At 36.4% G+C, this 22,736-nt stretch overlaps 1 protein-coding gene across 2 annotated transcripts in view; it reads right to left on the reverse strand.

The window, feature by feature from the left end:
- LOC141406439 (uncharacterized) overlaps positions 1-22,736 on the reverse strand; it is a 365,311-nt gene that overhangs the window by 77,206 nt on the left and 265,369 nt on the right. Inside the window, exon 6 of one of the 2 annotated variants that reach the window (XM_073991888.1) lies at positions 10,848-10,916. The exons of the other annotated variant lie outside the window; for it this stretch is intronic. Coding sequence (XP_073847989.1) covers positions 10,848-10,916 — 69 coding nt within the window. The remainder of the gene's footprint in view (positions 1-10,847; positions 10,917-22,736) is intronic. 2 annotated transcript variants of the gene reach the window in all.

Raw genomic sequence — 22,736 nt, forward strand, 5'->3', positions numbered from 1 at the left:
TGTTCATTGGGTAAAATTTAGACTGCGACTTTTTTAAATTGAAGAGACAAAATCCGATGGAGTCTCTAAGATAAGCGAAAGGATGCAACACTCACAGTTGCCCAAAAAAGCAAGTAAAGTGTTGAAGCGAAAACATAAACCAAAATCAAATCTTTTGAAGTCCAAAGATATTCGATTGGAGGAGTTTTTGATAGTTGATAGTTTAAGTGAAGAAATGTAACAAAGCGGAAATTAAACATTGCGTGATGTAGTCTATTTGTGCTGATAAAGAGAGGAGAGGGAGAAGATGATTTAATTGATTTCTTTTCCTTGTTTGGGAATGGAGGGGTCAAACTTTTGCACAAAGAAGTTATTTGGGGTAATGGGGTCTTAAGATAATACCAAAGTTAATGCTTTGATTTACTTCGAACATGACAAGCTTCCCCCCTTCCCCTGACTTCCTCCATTTACTGGGCTTCTTTTTCGTTTGTTTTGTAATTGAAGTTTGTAGTGTTTGAAGTCCTTGTTATGTTTGTTTACATGTGTGTGAGTGATTACACTCCCATTACATTAATGCAATTTAATTATCTCTACAAACGCATCCCATGACATGGCCAAACACACAAACACGAAGATGAAAGAAAACATTTAGCTGCCGTAATTCTCCAGACAATGGTATTTGTAAAGGTTGTCGAAATGCTGATTGGAGCTTATGAGACATTATGATATATGCTAGGCATTATTCTTGGTATGGTCATGGAGTAGTTCATCTCCCTTCATATTTACTGTAAAAGAGAATTTTAGTGACTTGTTACATCCCCTCCTCTATAGTCTGATGACTCAAAGCAGAGGGTTGTTGCTATGACATGATCCACATGTATGGGGAAGGGGGTGGAGGGTGGTATTCGCACAATGTTTGCTGCTGCTGTAAAAGAAAAGTATTAATGGAATAAACCACAAATCGGCCATTAAAAGCAAAAACAACAACATTACATGTCATCGCTTTGAAAGAACTGAACTAAGAACAAATCTGCAAGGGCAGGGATGGGATTTTGGTATAGCTAACGTTAAAAAATATAAAAGAAAAATTAAATAATAATAAAAAATTTTAAAATTCTTTCAGATTGGGGCTATAGACGCCCGATTTCTTTCAGAAAGGGACTACAGAAGCGCCATTTTTTTCAGAAAGGGGCTATAGAAGCACCATTTCTTTCAGAAAGTGACCATAGAACCCCGCTTTCTTGCAGAGAGGGTCTATAGAAGGCCGCTTTCTTGCAGAGAGAGAGAGGGCCTATAGAAGCCCGCTTTCTTTCAGAAAGGGTCTGTAGAAGCTCACTTTCTGGCAGAGAGGGTTTTTCTTGCAGAGTGGGTCTATAGAAGCACCCCTTTTTCAGAAAGGGCCTATAGCAGCCTGTTTTCTTTCAGAAAGGGTCTGTAGAAGCCCGCTTTCGTTCAAAAAGGGCCCATAGAAGCACCTTCTTTCAGAAAGGGCCTATAGAAGCCCGCTTTCTTTCAGAAAGGGTCTGTCGAAGCTCACTTTCTGGCAGAGAGGGTCTATAGAAGCCCGCTTTCTTGCAGAGTGGGTCTATAGAAGCACCCATTTTTCAGAAAGGGCCTAAAGAAGCCTGTTTTCTTTCAGAAAGGGTCTGTAGAAGCCCGCTTTCTTGCAGAGAGGGTCTATAGAAGCCCTCTTTCTTTCAAAAAGGGCCTATAGAAGCCCGCTTTCTTTCAGAAAGGGTCTATAGAAGCCCGCTTTCTTTCAGAAAGGGTCTAAAGAAGCCCGCTTTCTTTCAGAAAGGGTCTATAGAAGCACCCTTTGTTTCGGAAAGGGTCTATAGAAGTCCGCTTTCTTTCAGAAAGGTCTATAGAAGCCCGCTTTCTTGCAGAGTGGGTCTATAGAAGCACCCCTTTTTCAGAAAGGGCCTATAGAAGCCTGTTTTCTTTCAGAAAGGGTCTGTAGAAGCCCGCTTTCTTACAGAGAGGGTCTATAGAAGCCCTCTTTCTTTCAAAAAGGGCCTATAGAAGCCCGCTTTCTTTCAGAAAGGGTCTATAGAAGCCCGCTTTCTTTCAGAAAGGGTCTATAGAAGCACCCTTTGTTTCAGAAAGGGTCTATAGAAGCACCCTTTGTTTCGGAAAGGGTCTATAGAAGTCCGCTTTCTTTCAGAAAGGTCTATAGAAGCACCCTTTGTTTCAGAAAGGGTCTATAGAAGTCCGCTTTCTTTCAGAAAGGGTCTATAGAAGCACCCTTTGTTTCAGAAAGGGTCTATAGAAGCACCGTTTGTTTCAGAAAGGGTCTACAGAAGCACCGTTTGTTTCAGAAAGGGTCTACATAAGCACCCTTTGTTTCAGAAAGGGTCTATCGAAGCACCCTTTGTTTCAGAAAGGGGCTATAGAAGCACCTTTTGTTCAGAAAGGGTCTATAGAAGCACCCTTTGTTTCAGAAAGGGTCTATAGAAGCCCTCTTTCTTTCAAAAAGGGCCTATAGAAGCCCGCTTTCTTTCAGAAAGGGTCTATAGAAGCCCGCTTTCTTTCAGAAAGGGTCTATAGAAGCACCCTTTGTTTCAGAAAGGGTCTATAGAAGCACCCTTTGTTTCGGAAAGGGTCTATAGAAGTCCGCTTTCTTTCAGAAAGGTCTATAGAAGCACCCTTTGTTTCAGAAAGGGTCTATAGAAGCACCCTTTGTTTCAGAAAGGGTCTATAGAAGCACCCTTTGTTTCAGAAAGGGTCTATAGAAGCACCGTTTGTTTCAGAAAGGGTCTACAGAAGCACCGTTTGATTCAGAAAGGGTCTACATAAGCACCCTTTGTTTCAGAAAGGGTCTATAGAAGCACCCTTTGCTTCAGAAAGGGTCTATAGAAGCACCTTTTGTTTCAGAAAGGGTCTATAGAAGCCCGCTTTCTTTCAGAAAGGGTCTATAGAAGCACCCTTTGTTTCAGAAAGGGTCTATAGAAGCCCGCTTTCTTTCAGAAAGGGTCTATAGAAGCACCCTTTGTTTCAGAAAGGGTCTATAGAAGCCCGCTTTCTTTCAGAAAGGGTCTATAGAAGCACCCTTTGTTTCAGAAAGGGTCTAAAGAGGCACCACTTGTTTCAGAAAGGGTCTATAGAAGCACCCTTTGTTTCAGAAAGGGTCTAAAGAGGCACCACTTGTTTCAGAAAGGGTCTAAAGAAGCACCACTTGTTTCAGAAAGGGTCTATAGAAGCACCCTTTGTTTCAGAAAGGGTCTATAGAAGCACCCTTTGTTTCAGAAAGGGTCTATAGAAGGGTGCTTTCTTTCAGAAAGGGTCTATAGAAGTACCCTTTGTTTCAGAAAGGGTCTATAGAAGCACCCTTTGTTTCAGAAAGGGTCTATAGAAGCACCCTTTGTTTCAGAAAGGGTCTATAGAAGCCCGCTTTCTTTCAGAAAGGGTCTATAGAAGCACCCTTTGTTTCAGAAAGGGTCTAAAGAGGCACCACTTGTTTCAGAAAGGGTCTATAGAAGCACCCTTTGTTTCAGAAAGGGTCTATAGAAGCCCGCTTTCTTTCAGAAAGTGTCTATAGAATCACCCTTTCTTTCAGAAAGGGTCTATAGAAGCACCATTTGTTTCAGAAAGGGTCTATAGAAGCATCCTTTCTTTCAGAAAGAGTCTACAAAAGCACCCTATCTTTCAGAAAGGGTCTATAGAAGCACCCTTTGTTTCAGAAAGGGTCTATAGAAGCACCCTTTGTTTCAGAAAGGGTCTATAGAAGCACCCTTTGTTTCAGAAAGGGTCTATAGAAGCCCGCTTTCTTTCAGAAAGGGTCTATAGAAGTACCCTTTGTTTCAGAAAGGGTCTATAGAAGCACCCTTTGTTTCAGAAAGGGTCTATAGAAGCACCCTTTGTTTCAGAAAGGGTCTATAGAAGCACCCTTTGTTTCAGAAAGGGTCTATAGAAGCACCACTTGTTTCAGAAAGGGTCTATAGAAGCACCTTTTGTTTCAGAAAGGGTCTATAGAAGCCCGCTTTCTTTCAGAAAGTGTCTATAGAAGCACCATTTGTTTCAGAAAGGGTCTATAGAAGCATCCTTTCTTTCAGAAAGAGTCTACAAAAGCACCCTATCTTTCAGAAAGGGTCTATAGAAGCACCCTTTGTTTTAGAAAGGGTCTATAGAAGGACCCTTTGTTTCAGAAAGGGTCTATAGAAGCTCGCTTTGTTTCAGAAAGGGTATATAGAAGCACCCTTTGTTTCAGAAAGGGTATATAGAAGCACCCTTTGTTTCAGAAAGGGTCTATAGAAGCTCGCTTTGTTTCAGAAAGGGTATATAGAAGCACCCTTTGTTTCAGAAAGGGTCTATAGAAGCTCGCTTTGTTTCAGAAAGGGTATATAGAAGCACCCTTTGTTTCAGAAAGGGTCTATAGAAGCTCGCTTTGTTTCAGAAAGGGTATATAGAAGCACCCTTTGTTTCAGAAAGGGTCTATAGAAGCTCGCTTTGTTTCAGAAAGGGTATATAGAAGCACCCTTTGTTTCGAAAAGGGTCCATCGAAGCACCCTTTGTTTCAGAAATGGTCTATAAAAGTCCGCATTCTTTCACAGAGGGTCTATAAAAACATCCTTTGTTTCAGAATGGGTCTATAGAAGCCCGTTTTCTTTAAGAAAGGGTCAATAGAAGTCCACTTTGTTTCAGAAGGGGCCTATAAAAGACCGCTTTCTTTCAAATGAAATTTCATGTTTTTCTTATTCCACATACACATTTGACAGAGCAAAGAGAAATGAAGAAAATCTAAACTCCCATCTCTGTTTAAAAAATATCATATGATTTTTTGCCCATAAACAACAACCCCTCTTCTTTTTTAAAAAGGAATAGAACAACTTACAGGACGTTGTAAATTCCCAACAAACGTTTGTAGTATTTCATGTTCACACACAAACAGGCATGTGCATGTGTCTGTCTCACTATATGGCATGGTTGTAAATGACGGTGAGCGTGTGTGTGCCTGTGTGGAGGGCGGTAAGTTAAAGTGTGTCCGGGAATGATAGGCAGTTAGTTAAAAGAAAGTACTGCTGTGTTTGTTGTGGGTGGATGAGGTTTATAACCTCACATTACCATCAACAGGATTAATGTCCTATTTGAATGTTTTGAGTAAAAACACAAGAAAATAAAAACAACAACGACAACAACAAAAACAAATGCCTAATGAAAAGACTTTCAAAGGAAGAAGTACAGGACACCCTTTTCTTTTTGGCTCTTTTCCTGTAAAGGTAGTTGTTGTTGTTTTGGTTTTGTTGCAAAAATATTATTTCTTTTATGTGTCGTTGTTGTCTTTTGGATTTTCTTCTATTCACAACAACAAGCCACAGGGAAGAAAATAAGAAAGAAAAACAACTACACATGTAATTGGGATTTTCACTATGAACATAAACATACAAATACCTCCTTATTTCTCCTTCTTTGTTGTTGCTGTTGTTCTATATAGTAGCCAGGAAATATAGCTAACATGTGTGTCTAGCTATGTGTGTACATAATTTGTGCATTTATGTTGTAGATATGTAATTGTTTGTTTATTTAATGCACACGAATGGCATGAATATGCTTAAGCACACATAAATATTGAGTGAATGTGAGGCAAAAAAAAAAAAAGAAAAAAACGCAAAGTAAAAGAAAATAAAAGCTAAACCGACAACGTTTAAGACCGACCGTCCAAATGAAAGTGTTATATTACCACCGAACGGATATTAGAGTGGGGAAGTGTTTGCTTAAGTGTCATCGAGCCAAACAGTATTTGACCAACAGAATCGGGTAAAAGAAAATAAAAACGAATATAATAAAAATGGGAAAAAATTATTCGGTGTTTCCGACCACTATTTAACATAAGGTTATGGTCATTAAAAAGAAATCGCCTATACTAAATTATTTAAAGCAAATAATAAAGGATCAATAGGCTTTGCCGACAGCTAAATACCCTTAGCCCATGACTGGACCTAAATGTCCTTTCTACAGATCGCAAAGTTGAAAAAGAAATAACATTTTGTAACAGTGCATCACCACTGACAGATCCACTCCACAAATAAGTCCTAAATCCTTTATATGTTACCAAAACATCACTTGATTGGAACTTTCAGGACCTTATCGAGGGAAGTATGGAGAACAAAATTATAGTGATGTACCTGGACATAACTTCACGCCTGTGAGGGCGGAATATGAAAAAGTGGCCCTAAATATGGGGACATTTTTGGGGCACATATTTCGGGAAATATTTTTCACCTAACCGAAGCAATGGTGATTTGGCTGCAAGTTCGAGACGGAGCGGATGCTCGTAGTCTTTGGAAACCAACAGCAGGTCTTGGATGTGAAGAGATGGGAGGTCTTCTTTAGGGAGAAAAAAAACGAATGGTACTCTCTTTGTGGAGGGACTTGACCATCTCTCAGTGGCCAGTCTGACAAAGACTAGAGGAATATCGTATTACGTCTCAAATTCGGTCAGAACAAGAATGTCAAATTTTAAAATTTTCTGTGGGAGGTACTCAAAGGAGTGGACATGGATATGGTCCATATTCGAACCTGATTTAAGTGTAACAGAAATATTACGATGTGCAAAGATTAGTCACTCCTTTCGATAGTTATAGTGGTGACCAGTCATTTTAGTTGAGCACCGTATGTTTTTTTAGAACTTTCGGACCAATATGTCGGAAAGCATGGATATGCCCGCGAAAACATGAATAAACAGAACCACAAGGACTGTCTTCGATGAACATTTCAAAATAACCCACGGAAAGAAAGGGTGCTTCTGAAGAATCTTTCGGAAAGAAAGGGTGCTTCTGAAGAACCTTTCGGAAAGAAAGGGTGCTTCTGAAGAACCTTTCGATAGAAAGGGTGCTTCTGAAGAACCTATCGGAAAGAAAGGGTGCTTCTGAAGAACCTATCGGAAAGAAAGGGTGCTTCTGAAGAACCTTTCGGAAAGAAAGGGTGTAAGTATGCTTCTATAGACCCTCCTTGAAGGAAAGATGGCTTCTACAGGTCCTTCTTGAAGGAAAGGGGGCTTCTAGAGACCCTTCTTGAAAGAAAGGGTGCTTCTATAGACCCCTCTTCAAAGATAGGGCTTCTATAGAACCTTCTTGAAGGAAAGAGTGCTTCTAGAGACCCTTCGTGAAGGAAAGAGTGCTTCTATAGACCCTTCTTGAAGGAAACAGTGGTTCTATAGACCCTTCTTGAAGGAAAGGGTGCTTCTACAGACCCTCCTTGAAGGAAATGGTGCCTATATATAGCTTTCTTGATAGAAAGGGTGCTTCTATAGACCCTTCATGAAAGATAATGTGATTCTATAGACACTTATTTAAAGAAAGTGTGCTTCTGTAGACCCTTACTGAAGGAAAGAATGATTCTACAGACTCTCCTTTAAGGCAAGGGTGCTTCTATAGACCCCTCCTGATAGAACAGGGTGCTTCTATAGACCCTTATTGAAGCAAATGGTGCTTCTTTAGACCCTTCTTGAAGCAAAGGGTGCTTCTATATACCTTTCTTGAAAGAAAGGGGGCTTCCAAAGACCCTTCTTGAAGGTAAGAGTGCTTCCAAAGACCCTTCTTGAAGGAAAGGGTGCTTCTAGAGACTCTTCGTGAAGGAAAGGGTTCTTCTATAGACGCTTCTTGGAGGAAATGGTGCTTCTATAGACCCTTATGGAAGGAAAGGGTGCTTCTAATGATCATTCTTGAATGGAAGGGTGTTCTATAGACCCTTCTTGAATGTAAGGGTGCTTCCATAGACCCTTCTTGAGGGAAAGGGTTCTTCGTTAGACCCTTCATAAAGCAAAGGGTGCTTCTATATACCTTTCTTGAAGGAAAGTGTGTTTCTATAGACGCTTCTTGAAGGAAAAGGTACTTCTACAGTTCCTTCTTGAAGCGAAGGGTGTTCTAGAGACCCTTCTTGAATGAAAGGGTGCTTCTATAGGCCCTTCTTCAAAGCAAGAGTGCTTCTTTAGACCGTTATTGAAGGAAAGGGTACTTCTTTAGACCCTTCTTCAAGCAAGGGGTGCTTCTAGAGACCCTTCGTGAAGGAAAGGGTGCTTCTATAGACCCTTCTTGAAGGAAAGGGTGCTTCTGTAGACCCTTCTTGAAGCAAAGGGGGCTTCCACAGACCCTTCTTGAAGGAAAGGGTGCTTCTTTTTTTTTTTTTTTACCCTGCTTCAAATAAAGGGTGCTTCTATAGACCCTTCTTCAAAGAAAGGGTGCTTCTATAGACCCTTCTTCAAAGAAAGGGTGCTTCTATAGACCCTTCTTCAAAGAAAGGGTGATTCTATAAACCCTTCTTCAAAGAAAGGGTGCTTCTATAGACCCTTCTTGAAGGAAAGGGTGCTTCTATAGACCCTTCTTGAAGGAAAGGGTGCTTCTATAGACCCTTCTTGAAGGAAAGGGTGCTTCTGTAGACCCTTCATGAAGGAAAGGGTGCTTCTGTGGACCCTCCTTGAAGGAAATGGTGCTTCTATATAACTTTTCTGAAAGAAAGGGTGCTTCTATATAACTTTTCTGAAAGAAAGGGTGCTTCTATACACCCCTCTTGAAAGAAAGGGTGCTTCTATAGACCCTTCTTGAAGGAAAGGGTGCTTCTATAGACCCTTCATGAAGGAGAGGGTGCTTCTATAGACCATTCCTGAAGGAAAGGGTGCTTATATAGACCCTTCTTCAAAGAAAGGGTGCTTCTATTGACCCTTCTTCAAAGAAAGGGTGCTTCCATAGACCCTTCTTGAAGGAAAGAGTGCTTCTATAGACCCTTCTTGAAGGAAAGCGTGCTTCCATAGACCCTTCTTGAAGGAAAGAGTGAAGTACCTTTCTGAAAGAAAGTGTGCTTCTGAAGAACCTTTCTGAAAGAATGGGTGCTTCTGAAGAACATGTCTGAAAGAAAGTGTGCTTGAAGGAAAAAGTTCTTCAATAGACCCTTCTTGAAGGAAAGGGTGCTTCTATAGACCCTTCTTCAAATAAATGGGGATTTTATAGACCCTTCTGGAAGGAAAGGGTGCTTCCATAGACCCTTCTTGAAGGAAATGGTGCTTCTATAAACCCTTCTTGAAGGAAATGGTTTTTCTATAGACCCTTTTTGAGGGAAAGCTTGCTTCTGTATACCCTTTTGTAAGGAAATGGTGTTTCCATAGACCCCTTTCTGAATGAAATGGTACTATTGTAGCCCCTTTTGACCCTTTCTATGGAAACAGTGCTTCTGTTGACCTTTTCTGAAATAAGGGGCAAAACAGCTGTTAGAAATACCACAGAATGTGTGGTGCATATTTTTAGGAGGCTATAAATAACAATATCCCCAGTTATTTAATGCCTGTTCCAGAACCTGCAAAATCTACACATTTTTACTAGGATTAAAATTTTTACTATATGTTATCGGAAAATAATAAAGATGTGTATGTTCTTGCAGTACTGGAACATTAATTTAACAGCAAATTCCATTATTTGTATATTCGTCATATTAAGATGTCTGACCCCAATAACAAGTCCTAGAAAAGGTCTTCGGTCTAAAGAAGTTCTTTAGAAAGTCTTCTGTCTGTATATGTACTCGTAGGACCTGTGGAAGGTATTTATATCTCTTTAGGGGTCTCCACAAGGTTTCCGGTCTATAAGGGAAAACCTGTGAAAGGGTATTCTATCTATAGAAGACCTGCGAAGTTATTGTATCTATGGTAGATCTTGTAAAAACCTGTAGAATTGTATTATTCGTTCCAGTTCGGAAGATAAATAAGTTTTTGGTTGTGGAGTTTGTAGACGCTACGAAGCCGGCAACACATTCTGTTGGTTGGCGAGGACCTAGAAGTAAACCTCAGGCTGGTTCATGCTGAATTTTTATTTATTTTTTGCTACCTATTTTTACTTTTAATTACTTTACTAAGTTACAACCTGTTTTAATAACTTCTTTCCACACTGTATTCAATTTGACCACATTGGATTACAATAATAATAAAGAAATTGCCTGCGGTAAAGAGGCAGACAGGGGAAGGAAGCAAGCTCAAGAAAGTAACTTTGCTTATTTGACTCAGCAACATTTACACATTACATACTCGTACATACTCGGATATTAATGTTCGGTTGGTGCGAATGTTTGGTTGGCTGCTTAAGTGCAAAATGTTTTTCTGCCATTACTGTGCGGAAGAAAAGGCAAAAGAAAAGCCCCCAACAGAACGGAACAAATTTAATGCTTTCGACAGACCGACAGATAGTGGAACTTGAACATATGTATGGACATGGAAAAGAGATAAATAGCGACTCGTGTATTTTATGTCTTGTTGTTGTACAAATGTCCAACGAAGAGGAGGAGGAAATGGTCAAAATGTTTAAAAGATTAGAGTTTGACACCACAGAAAATGTTTACGCTTTTGGGTGTTTGTGTTGTCGTCTATTGGGAAGGTTTCGTTTCGTTTTTGTTTTGTTTATGGTGACAGTTGAATAATAAATGTTGGCAAAAGAAAAAGAAGAAGCTGGCAGGCAAGCAATTGAAGAAAGACATGGTCTAAGAAAAGATGCTTTTGTAAGCATCATCACATTGACATATTGTGGGATATAAAAATATGTTCATCGTTTGTATTTCCACATTCTTTATTATATTCTTGGACATATATTGACACTTGAGGCAGGAAATTAAATGGTTTTTTTGTGCACAAGAAAATAAAATAAGACAGACAGTTATATACATAAATGTCATATATACACTCCTTGCAAAGAAGTTACAGTTATTAAAACAGGCCAGTGTCAGTCATTATCCTTATCATCAACATCATCAGCATCAATTTTCTGCTGGTCCTTTTTTCCATTTCGGAATTAAATGCAAAGCTTATTTTCTGCTCATTCTCATTTCGTTTTATGTCAATTTGTTATAAAAGGTCTTTTAAAAGGAGACTAGGAGTAGGGTTGCAGGATACTCACATTATTCAACTTTTGCTCTAATCGCAAAAATGCCGCCTCAAGATCAGCAAGTCGCCGTTGTAGATTATCCTGTGAAATGTCGATGTTGTTGTTGTTTTTCATTCATATTTGTTGGTTTCAAGGTAGAGTTGGGATTGTTGGTATGTCGTTTGGATGGATGCAGGAAAAGGTTTGAAGGACAAGACAAAAATTGGAAATAAAAGAAAAAAATTCAAATGAAATCAAGGAAACACAGTGAAAGCAACACAAATTGTGATTTTTGAATAAAGCGTTTTGTGAGTGTTAATGAAAAGCGAAATGTGTGTAGGTGTGTGTGGTGCTGTTATAACTATAAAGTGGTGATGAAAATAAATACAAAAATACGTATACATATGTATATAGTTTACAAAATTTACTAATGTTTTCTTTTTAAAAGCTATAATTAATACAGGGAATAGCCCACAAATACTAAAGCAATTGAGGGATTTTATGTGTGCAGTGCATTAATCGTCTAAAAATGATAAATAAAATAATTACTAGTTACTTTGGAAGAGTAATAAATAAAAAACTATAAGCGTACAGTTTGTTCATTTTTTAATAAGGTTGAAAATTTCCTTCTTTGGATACTCTTCAATATAATAATGCTTACTTTTGTACCCCTTTCCCAAACAAAAGCCACATGAAACTCACTACAAAGTAATAGAAACATGCTACCGTACTCATTACCAGTACTTGAAAAATAATGGGAATTTACAACAATATACACTAAACGAAAAACGTTCATTATATGAATGAAATCTTACGTTCCATCAATGAAATTTGTCATTGATTTTAAACAAAGGAAGAGATTCATTTAATAAATGAAAAAAAAAAAATCATTGAGATTCATTAAAGTAAAATTAATGAATTATTTCATAAATGCTATGAAACTTACATTAATACTATGAAACAGGTGCATTACATTAATGAAAGTATTTGACTGCATAATGAAAGTGTACCATTGCATTTTATTACATTATATTGAAGATGCAAAATTGCATAGCATTGATGAAAAATAATCCATGAAACACGTTCATTGATGAAATGAAAAACTTATGTACATACATATTTACAAAGTAATGAGAAACGTTGACACAGAGTGTTCGTATCGCACTACAAAGCCACAATATTCCCAAAAAGTAAAGGATTTTGTTAGATTTTGATCCAGTATGGAATTATGTAAATTAACAGTCCAAAATTAAAACATATAATTTCATCCCAATATATATAAATTTATAATCAAATTTTTTAAGGAAATAGTATATATAAATATATGGTTTATTTTGAAACTCACAATGAAATTTTGTTTAGAATTTTTCATCCTTTGACACTTTTCACCTGTAACCAAGTTTCATATTACTTCCATGTATCAACTCGGAAAAAGATGAAAATATTTTTCATCAAAAAAAGTGGAAAATATTTTCATGTTTTTTTTTTCAGCAAAATTCATACTGATATTTTTATGCTATAAAATGTAAATAGACATTTCATTTCTTTAGTGACCCATAGTGAAATTTGACGAAGAATAATTTTGTCTCTGACATCATCTCTCTAAAATTATGTTTTGTGGAACAATTTTAAACAAACTCAGATGAAGTCCGACTTTAACCCTAAAACGTGTTTTTCATTTTTAGATTCCTGACGATTAGACAACAGCTACAGATTTGGTGTATTCTGCGACCTATAGTAAAATTTTATGGAGAACAATTTTGTAGAATATTTTGAATTGCTAGGATCACATTTTTAAGAAGTTTTTGAAAGATTTTCGAAAAAATGACAAAAAATACCCCTTTAATGAACCGCATGAGGGTTAAAATTTTTAACGAAAATATTCCCCACACCCTTCTAAGTAAAGTTGCCAAAGACACTATATACCTGAAATGCAAGGATTCCAAGATATCTTAACTCGAATATTTCGAAAAAATTCAAAATGGGCGGAACTTGTCCCGCCTATTTTGGTTACTTTCCGACATAAACTTTAAAAACGCCGATACACGTGTCTCGTATTTTTAACTCTACTTTCATAATGTACTCGATTTTCCTTGTCATTTTTTTGTTGTTGTCGCACAGTGTTATCATGACCTAAGGAGACATATTTTTTAATAGGAGTAGTACACTAGGCTTAATGATAGGCTTAATTAACTGAAAACAACTAAGAAAGCATCAATCAGCTGTGCCGACAGAGATATATCCTCAGCCTCGGACCTAAAGAAAAGGAGTAAACACAATACTTCTGACATTTATAGGGTTTTTTTGTCCAATTTCTCAGGAAGAATGGACTTGTCCCCGAAAAACTAGGGCATAATTCGAGGCTGTAAGAAATAATACGATGTACAACCAAATCGGTTTCTCCCTTCGAGGGTTATCTTACTACCCAGTTTAGATGGCGCCATCACGGTTTCATTGAAGTTTTAGGGTATATCTCAGGAAGTATGGACTTGCCCCCGAAAAAAATTGTACCGTCGTAAAGGCGGCCGCAAGGGCAACATACTGAAAAAAATTTCAAAACGATCCACGAGGAGCCCTTTAACTTCACTTGTTTGGAATTTTGTGTGGGAGGTACCCGAAGGAGTTGGCCAATATAATCCATATTCTAACTCGATATAAGCCTGGAAGTAATATTAACATATGCAAAGTTATGACAAATTCGCAATGAACGGAAAAAAAAAACAAAACGATTCCCGTACCATTCACACAAAGCGACAAACTTTTCAGCTTCTCTGAATCGTTTCATTCTCACAACCAAAACAAAACCACAAACTTTTCAATGTAAAAAGATGAAAACTGTGCGATTGCTGAAATGTACTTCGGCTATGCTTTGCAGAGTTGTTTCATTCACCACCCAAACAAAAAGAATTTTTGGCAAACGTTTGCTGTGCGTTATGGTCAATGACACACTCAGGCACACACACATGTGATTGCTTAACAACCCTATAAGTTAGCATCAGCATATCACAAGGACTTTTATCAACCACCAAACGTTTTTGATTTATTCACATGTGTTTAGTACTATTCCGTTTTCTATCTGCTCTTGTGGAGTTGAGTACTTTTCGTTTTGTTCGCACTCACGAATGTAAACAAAACGAAACTAAACGGCGAGCGAAACGATTGGAAATGTTATTTAAAGTATTTTTACGTACGCTGCAAATTCGATTACTTCCTTCAAGAGTTGTAGTTGTTGTTGTAGCAGCATTTAACCCAACGTAGACGAATAGGTTTAATGCTGGGTTGGCAGCAGCTGGCCGAAACAACTATGGTTTCGGGTCAATCCGGCACGAAAGAACCCGCTGCCGTGGTGCGCAAGAGTTTTCGTGCGCACCATTCTACCGAAAACGTTCGAATATTTGTGGGGGAGGTACCGGAAGGAGTGGAGCAATGTGGCCAATGTTTGGACCCGATCGGTTGCTTGTTCGAGAGTTATCGTGCGCACCAGCCTGCTAGCCAGACAGACGGACGGACAGTGCTAAATCGATTCCAAATTGTCTGAAACAGATTTCGTCCCAACATACTTGGGGTCTAAACCCATTACTTCGATGAGGCACATTTTTGGTCGTATCAAAGTGTAGGGTATATACACTAAAGGCTGGCGATATAAAAATAATACCAAATCCGTTTCAAACAGTTTGGAGTCAATTCAGCCAAGTCTATCCGTCCGTCTGTCTGTTGGCCACTATAACTCTCGAACGGATCAACCGATTTTGTCCAAGTTTTTCATTTTGTAATATTTTGTGTATACCTAGATCAAGTTTAAAAGTTAACCATATCGGCCCCCACTTTTGGGTCTCCCTCACAAAAGTTTAAATTTTTTCGTTAAAATTTTGCGCCATACTCTGCCCATCGTAATATTTCTACCAGTCATAGATGATGTACGAATGTAGACTACATAGGTCCACTCGTTCGGTTACCTTCCACACAAAATTTCCGAAAAGTGCAGTTTAATATTTTTTGGCTCAGGATGTGCGTGTGTACAAATTCTTTTTCAGGGGCAAGTCCATACTTCTTGAGAAAATGACCCGAAAACTGAAAAAAACCCCTTACGGTTACCTTGCGTAGTGGTTGGTGCGCACGACAGCCTTTTAAATGGATACTGAGTTGGTCCAAATTTTGTTAATCTTAATATTCCTGCAAAATTTTAGGCAAAGCTGGAAGATGGTTTTGATCGGCCCACTATTTCCGATACCTCCCCCACAAAGTTTTTTTTTTGCTAAAATAACAAGCGCCATATCTCTTCAACGGATCAACCGATTGGACCGAATATGGAATCTATCGACCCACTCCTTCGGGTCGAAATTTCTGGGAAAAAATTGCTCCTACTATGATGATACATATTTTTCGGTTGCAAGTCCCCCTTAAAAAGGCGTATAAAAATGGGCTGCATTGCCGTACACGCAGAACTGGAAGGCCAATGCTTAGATGGAGTAAACAAGTTGAAGACGAGATTGGAGGAGAAATTGGACAAATAAAGCCACAAATAGAGAGGAATGAAAAACTTTTCTTAGTTCGGCTTATAGGACAAATGTCCTGTAGGGGGCCAACTAAGTAACTAGTTAAGTCCATACTCCCTGAAATGATGGTCCAAAAGCTCTAACCCTTCCAGCACCAACTAATTTGACGAATGACCAAGATAACTTAGGAATTGTCTATCCGAATTCCAAAAGCATTGGCATTAGACAGTTTTGGCCTTGTGAAAGTGCAAATTTTTATAATTCATCAATATTTTTACGAAAAATTTGCACTTTCACAAGGCCAAAACTGCCTGAAGGAGTATTCCAATGCTTCTGCTATGTACTAGAAAGTTCTTAACCACTGTCTTGGTTACAATTTTTGTCTTAGCATTGGATTGAAAATCTCAATGGTTTGGCCGTTATGAACAAAATATCAAAAAAAGTGAACAAAATTGTGGATTTTCTACATTCTATTTCTGCCCATGAAAACCAAGTTTTTTTAAGCATTATGTTCAGAGACAATATAGCCCGAGACAATATCTCAGAGTTGTTCGGGCAATGTTTTGAAATGTTTACCGAATGTACTCCTTGTGGTCGTATTTACAGCAATGCAATTTTTTGCGTGGACAAGTCCATGGTTTCTAACCTAATGGTCCAAATGCTCAAAAATTCCAACTTTGACCAACTAAAATGGCTGGTGGACAGGATAACTGTCGATTGAATTGACTAACATTGGTCCAATATTTGAACATTGTAATATTTCTCTCAAACTTGTATCAAGTTCAAAGAAGGTGTATATCGGACAACTACTTCCGGTACTTCCCTAGCAAAATTCAAAAATTTCGCTTAAGTACAGTTTTAGAACTGTTTGAACATTGTTTTCAAATTATAATCGAACGTAGTTCTTGTGAACCTCAAAGATATAATTTCCATTCGCAGGTACATCCTCCGCAAAACTCAGATTGTATTGGCTTGTTGTTTGCTAGAGGATGCCAATATATGGGCCCCTCAAGAAGAGGTCTTCTGTTCATGGAAGGCCGCAAGAAGTATCCTTCTGTATATAGAAGACATTAAGAAGCAGTCTTCTGTCTATAGAAGGCCTCAATAAGGAATTTTCTGTCTATAGAAGGCCTCAAGAAGAGATCTTCTGTTTATAGAATACCTCAAGAAGAGGTCTTCAGTTTATAGAAAATCTCTTGAATAGACCCTCTGTCTATATAAGACCTCAAGAAGATGTTTGTCTATAAAAGACCTCAAGAAGTGGTCTCCTGTTTATAAAAAACATTAATAAGATGTCTTCTATCTACAGAAGAGGTCTTCTGTCTTTAGGACACCCCGAGAGGAGGTCTTGTGTCTATCTATAGAATACCTCAATAAGAGGCCTTCTATGTATAGCAGACTTAAGGAGTGGACTTCTGTCTATAGAAGACCTCAAGAACAGGATTTTGGTCTAAAAAGGATCTCAAGACGAGACCATTACAAGTATTCAGGAAGAAGTATTCCGTCTAAAGAAGAACTCAAGAAGAGGGTGTTTGTCTATAGAAGACCTCAAAATGAGGTATTCTGCTGATAAAAGACCTCAAGAAGAGATCTTCTGTCTATAAAAAGGGTTCCATAAGAGGTATTCCGTCTATAGAAGATTTCAAGAAGAGGTTTTTTGTCTATAGAAGATCTCAAGAAGAGGTATTCTGTTCATAAAAGACCTGAAGAAGATGTCACCTTTTTTTTTAGAAGATGCGTTCTTTTTATAGAAGTCCACAAGAAAAGGTCTTCTGTCCATAGAAAATCTCAAGAAGAGTTCTTATGAGCGTTGAAGACCTCAAAGGGTCTTCTGCCTTTAGAGCGGCGCATGCCTGATGAGCTGCGTAACTAACAGTGAAACCGGTCCCATAATTTGGTAGTTGTGTGGGAATCCTGTTTCATATGCAAAAATCTTCGATCATTCAGCTCAACTCCAACCAGAAATTAATAAAAAACTCATATTAAATGATCTTCGCCCTAACAGGCAAAATTTCAAACAATTTTTTATACCCTCAGCCTTTAGGCTAGAATACGGGCAAAATGTGCCTCATCGAAATAATGGTTTTAGACCCCAAGTATGTTTGGACGAAATGTGTTTCAGACAATTTGGAGTTGATTTAGCAATGTCCGTCCGTCTGGCTGGCTGGTGCGCACGATAACTCTTGAACGGATGAACCGATTCGGTTCAAATTTTGGCTTTCGTAATATTATGTCCAAGCTTAGTTTAAGTTCAAAGATGAGCTATATCGGTCCACTCCTTCCGGTACCTCCCCCACAAAAGTTCCAAAATGTTCGGAAAATTTGTGGGCACGATAACTCTTGAAGGGAGTAACCGATTTGGTCCATACTTTCCACATCGTGAAATTTCTACCAGACTTAGATGAGGTTTCACTATGGACCCAATCCATCCACTCCTTCGGGTACCTCCCACACAAAATTTTGAAAAAGTTCACTTTAGGACCTGCTCTCGAATCGTTTTGGTGTTTGCTGTAGCAACTTCTATTTACTGTCCTCTATACGACAGTATAACTTTCATCAGGGGCAAGTCCATACTTCCTGAGAAAATAGCCTGAATGGTGCAAAAAACCCCTATGACACCGTATGTAGTGGTTGGAGCGCAAGATAACTCTAGAACGGATCTGCCGACTCGGTCCAAAATTTGGCCTTCTTAATATTTTAGCAAAACATAATTTAGATGCGAAGATGGGCTATATCGGTCCACTCCTTCAGGTACCTCCCCCACAAAACATAAAAAATGTACTTTGCACATCCTAATATATCTACCAGATATAGATCAGATTCGAATATGGACTATATTTGTCTACTACTTCTGGTACCTCTCACACACAATTTCGGATAAGTTCACTTTAACACCTGCTCTTGAATCACTTTGATTTTTGTTGAAGCGATTTGCATTAGCTACCTCCATTACGACGGTAAAAGTTTTTTCAGGGGCAAGTCCATATTTCTTAGGAAAACAGCCCGAAAGGTGTAAAAATCCCTATGTCACCAGTTGTGCCTTTCGGAAAGAACGTTAACTCTCGAACTGTTCAACCGATTTGTTCCAATATTAGGTCTTCGTCATATTATATCCAAACTTAGTTTCATGGGCAATACCGGTCCACAACTTGCGGTACTTCTCCCCAATATTTAAAAAATGACACTAAAATGCTAGGACGATATCACTTGAATGGGCCAACCAATTTGGTCCAAACTTTGGATCTCCTAATATTTTGTCAAAATTTAGTTTAACTTCTAAAATGGTCCATATCGGTCTTCCCTAAGGGTACCTGCCCTACAAAAGTTCAACATTTGTGTCTTAGAGCAGTTAATTCCTAATCCACATTTTGTCGGCAAGTTGAAATGTCCACAAAATTCTGAAGAGACCTTAAATACATTCGATTTGTCCGGAGGTGAAAATTTCGCTTCACATTGGCTGAGGGTATATATCTGTCGGCAAAGCCGACTGACACTTTTTTACATGTTCATATTCCAAAATCTTCGATCATTCAGGTCAACTCAAACCAGAAATTAATAAAAACTTATATTTAATGATCCCTAGCAAGCAAAATGTCAAGCCAAATTTTTATTTAATAACTTATCCCCCAGAATTATAAACGGAATTCTTAGGTCCTATTCACTGTTTAAACTTCTTCAATCGAAGAACATGTATGCTGATCACACAGTACTAATCATTGAACACATGTGCTGCATAATTATGTCTATTTGAATTGACTATTTGCTAACTGCATCTCTGTCGGCAAACATCAAATGAAATCAATTTCAATTTCATATCAATTTCAAGAAAAGAAAAATCAATGCGGAATAGTCACACGTTCCTACTTCTTCTCTGTCTAAAGCAGCAGTAACAGAAAATTGCATTGAAATTGCTGTTGAAAGCACTTGCCGCAGCATGAGAAAAAAAAAATGAAATAAGTATTAAAAACCGAGAATAGCATTGAATCACGCATGCGCATAGATTTCCAATGACTTGGTGGTGTGTCGTCTCGAGATGTAACTATGCGGCTGTGGTGAGAAGCACGCATGGAAAGAGCAAAACTAAACATTTTATGTAATATCCTGCTGAAGTAACAATAAAGGTTTCCATTCTATTACAAGTTTTCGATTATCACGTTGTCTTTTTTGTGTGTATTTACATATGTACATATGTATGTATATGAGTGTGGAGTTTCACTGCTTTTTGTTAAACGTCTACAAAACGAAATTGACAGTAAAAAACAAATAAAGTTTCGTGCATAGAATTTGTTTGGATGCTACAGGTTACTGCTATTGTTGCATGTTAAGTGTGTGTAAATTGAGAAAGTGATAGTCGAAGACGGAGAATAGCTACAATTTAAAGGAAAAATAGAAGAAGATGAAGACAGTGGCATGATAAGACAATGGTTGCTACTGCAGGCTTCAACAAACCCACCCTGGAAACCCATATTAAGGCAACTTTGGCCTGTAATTCTATAAAGGCGATATTCATTTTCTAAGTATAATTCGATGGTTTTATACTAGGGAAATATTTCTCTTATCAAAACATGTTTGCCCTCACCTTCCTGTGGTAAATGTTACACTGTATCCAGCCAACCCATAAGTACCTACTTCCCAAATGTGGCGCCTAATATAAAATTAAAATTGAACGAAAAACTGTGTAAAAAGAAATCAAAATAAAGTAACTCTTAAAGAGGGAGCGACATACAATCTGTGTACTGAGCCATGGCCCAAACATGTCGTCTAAAAGTTAATAATGTTAGTTCGTGTAATGCCCCTTTTTTACAATTCAAAGCAGAGCAAAGAAAGGAATCTTCTTCTTGCAACCCAACCATGATGTACCACTTACTCTCAACCAGTGACGATAGCTACAGCTAACTGTTGCTGTAAGCAGAAGGCGACATCACCAACAGACAATGCCAGTTGACTAATGTCGCATTGCCTTGCAAATAGTGAATAAAAGTAGCAACAATGCCAGCCAGCGACTGATGCATGCTGAATGAAAAAAAAACACACAAATAGACGAAGGTATGAACTAAATGCTTGCCTCTGTATTCCAGAAACAAGAGGACGACACATTTAGCAAATGCATGTATGTATGTTTCATGGATGTATCCTCCATCCATCCGTATGTTGGTTGGTTGGTATGTGAAACGTGAACAATAAATTGTTGGGAAAACAAACTTCATCTTCTGTTACATTTATTCTGTTCGTTCATTTGTTTGTTTGTCTTTTTGTACGATTGTCATTGTCGTCATTTTGTTGGTTTGTTGTTCGTTTGCCAAGCACCCCGAAAAGTGCAATCACGTTCTCCTCCTTTTTTGGTGGGATGAAGTGAAAAGTTTAATGTAAACAAAAGTGCTCAGCAACATTTTGGAAGTCAAAGAACACATTACAAAGTAATGCAAACAAACTACCTACGGCAAGGACTACTAAATTGCAAAATATTTCATTATGGAATTAAAAAGCCTAGTTTTATTGCAAAATAATTTTATAAAAAAAATAAAATTAACAAATATTTTTAAACAATTCCAAATCGTGGTTTTATTGAAAAATATTTTTAAACAATTCCAAATCGTGAATTTACTAGAAATTTTTAAACTACGAAAGGTTTTAGAGAAAAATATTTATTTAAAAAATTCCAAATCTTGCTTTTATTTAAAATAATTTTTGAAAAAATCCAAATCGTAGGTTTATTGAAAATAATTTTTAAAAAATTCCAAATCTTGTTTTTTAAAAATTGTTTTAAAAAACTCCAAAATCGTGGTTTTATTTTAAAATAAATTTTTTAAAAATTCCAAATCGTGGTTTTATTAAAAAATATTTTTTTAAAAAATTCCAAATAGTGGTTTTATTAAAAAATAATTTTTTAAAAAATTCCAAACCGTTGTTTATTTAAAAAATAATTTTTTTAAAAAATTCTAAATCGTGGTTTTATTCAAAAATAATTTAAAAAATCAAATGGTGATTTTTTTTAAAAGTAATTTTTTTAAACCGTGGTTTTATTAGAAAATAATTTAAAAAAACTTCAAATCGTGTTTTTTTGGAAAATAAGTTAAAAAACTTCAAATCGTGGTTTTATGGAAAATAATTTTTAAAAATTCCAAAACAAGGTTTTATTGAAAATCGTTTTTAAAAAATTCAAAATCGGGGTTTTATTGTAAAATAATTAAAAAAAAAACTTCAAATCGAGGTTTTATGGAAAATAATGTTTACAAATTCCAAGTCGTGGTATTTCAAATTTAGAAATAATTTTAAAAAAAACCCCACTCGTAGTTCTATTAAAAAATAATTTAAAAAAATCCAAATCGTGGTCTAGTTTAAAATAAATAATAAAATCAAATAGTGATATTATTAAATTTTTTTTTTAAACATTCAAAATCGCAGTTTTATTAAAAAACATTTTTTTGTAAAAATCTAATTCGTGGTTTCATTGGAAAATAATTTAAAAAAAACCTAATCGTGATTTTTAATAAAAATAATTTTTGGAAATATTCCAATTCGTGTTTTTATAAAAATAATTTTTGGAAATATTCCATATCGTGGTTTTTTATAAAAATAATTTTTTGAAATATTCCAAATCGTGGTTTTTTATAAAAATAATTTTTGGAAATATTCCAAGTCGTGGTTTTTTATGAAAATAATTTTTGGAAATATTCCAAATCGTGGTTTTATTAAAAAATAATTTTCTAAAAAAATTACATTTGTGATTTTATTAAATAATAATTTTTTAAAAAAGTTACATTTGTGGTTTTATTAAAAAATATATTTTTAAATATTTTATATCTTGGATTTATTGAAAAATATTTTGTTAAGAAAATTCAAAATCGTGGTTTTATTAAAAAATATTTTTTAAGAAAATTATAAAACGTAGTTTTTTATTGAAAAATTAATTTTTCAAAAATTTCGATTTGTGGTTTTTTTGAAAAATAATGTATTAAAATATTCAAAGTTATCGCTTTACTGAAAAATAATTTCTTAAAGTTGAAAATTGCAGTTTCGTTGAAAAAAACTTTTCAAAAAATTCGATATCAGCGTTTTATTAAAGAATAATTAAAAAAAAAAACAAAATCCAAATTGAAAATGATTTTTTATTACAGTATTGTTTTTCTTTAAAAATATATTTTTTAAATATTCAAAAGATTTAAAATTTTTTTTTAATTTAAAAAAAATGTAAAAAAGGGTCAAACTGTGGTTTTTTGGAAAAATGTTTTAAAAAATTCATATCGTGGTTTCATTAAAAACATTTTTTTTTCAAAATATTCTAAGTCGTGGTATTATTTAAACAATTTTTTTAAATTTATTGAAAAAAGTTCAAAATAGTGGTTTATTAAAAAAATATTTTTTAACAAATTCAAAAAATTCTAAATATTTTTCTTAAAAGATCAAAAAATTGTAAAATCTTTTT

The sequence above is a fragment of the Musca autumnalis genome, unplaced genomic scaffold, assembly GCF_047663935.1.
Source record: "Musca autumnalis isolate F117 unplaced genomic scaffold, ASM4766393v1 scaffold_5, whole genome shotgun sequence".
NCBI classification, from domain to species: domain Eukaryota; kingdom Metazoa; phylum Arthropoda; class Insecta; order Diptera; family Muscidae; genus Musca; species Musca autumnalis.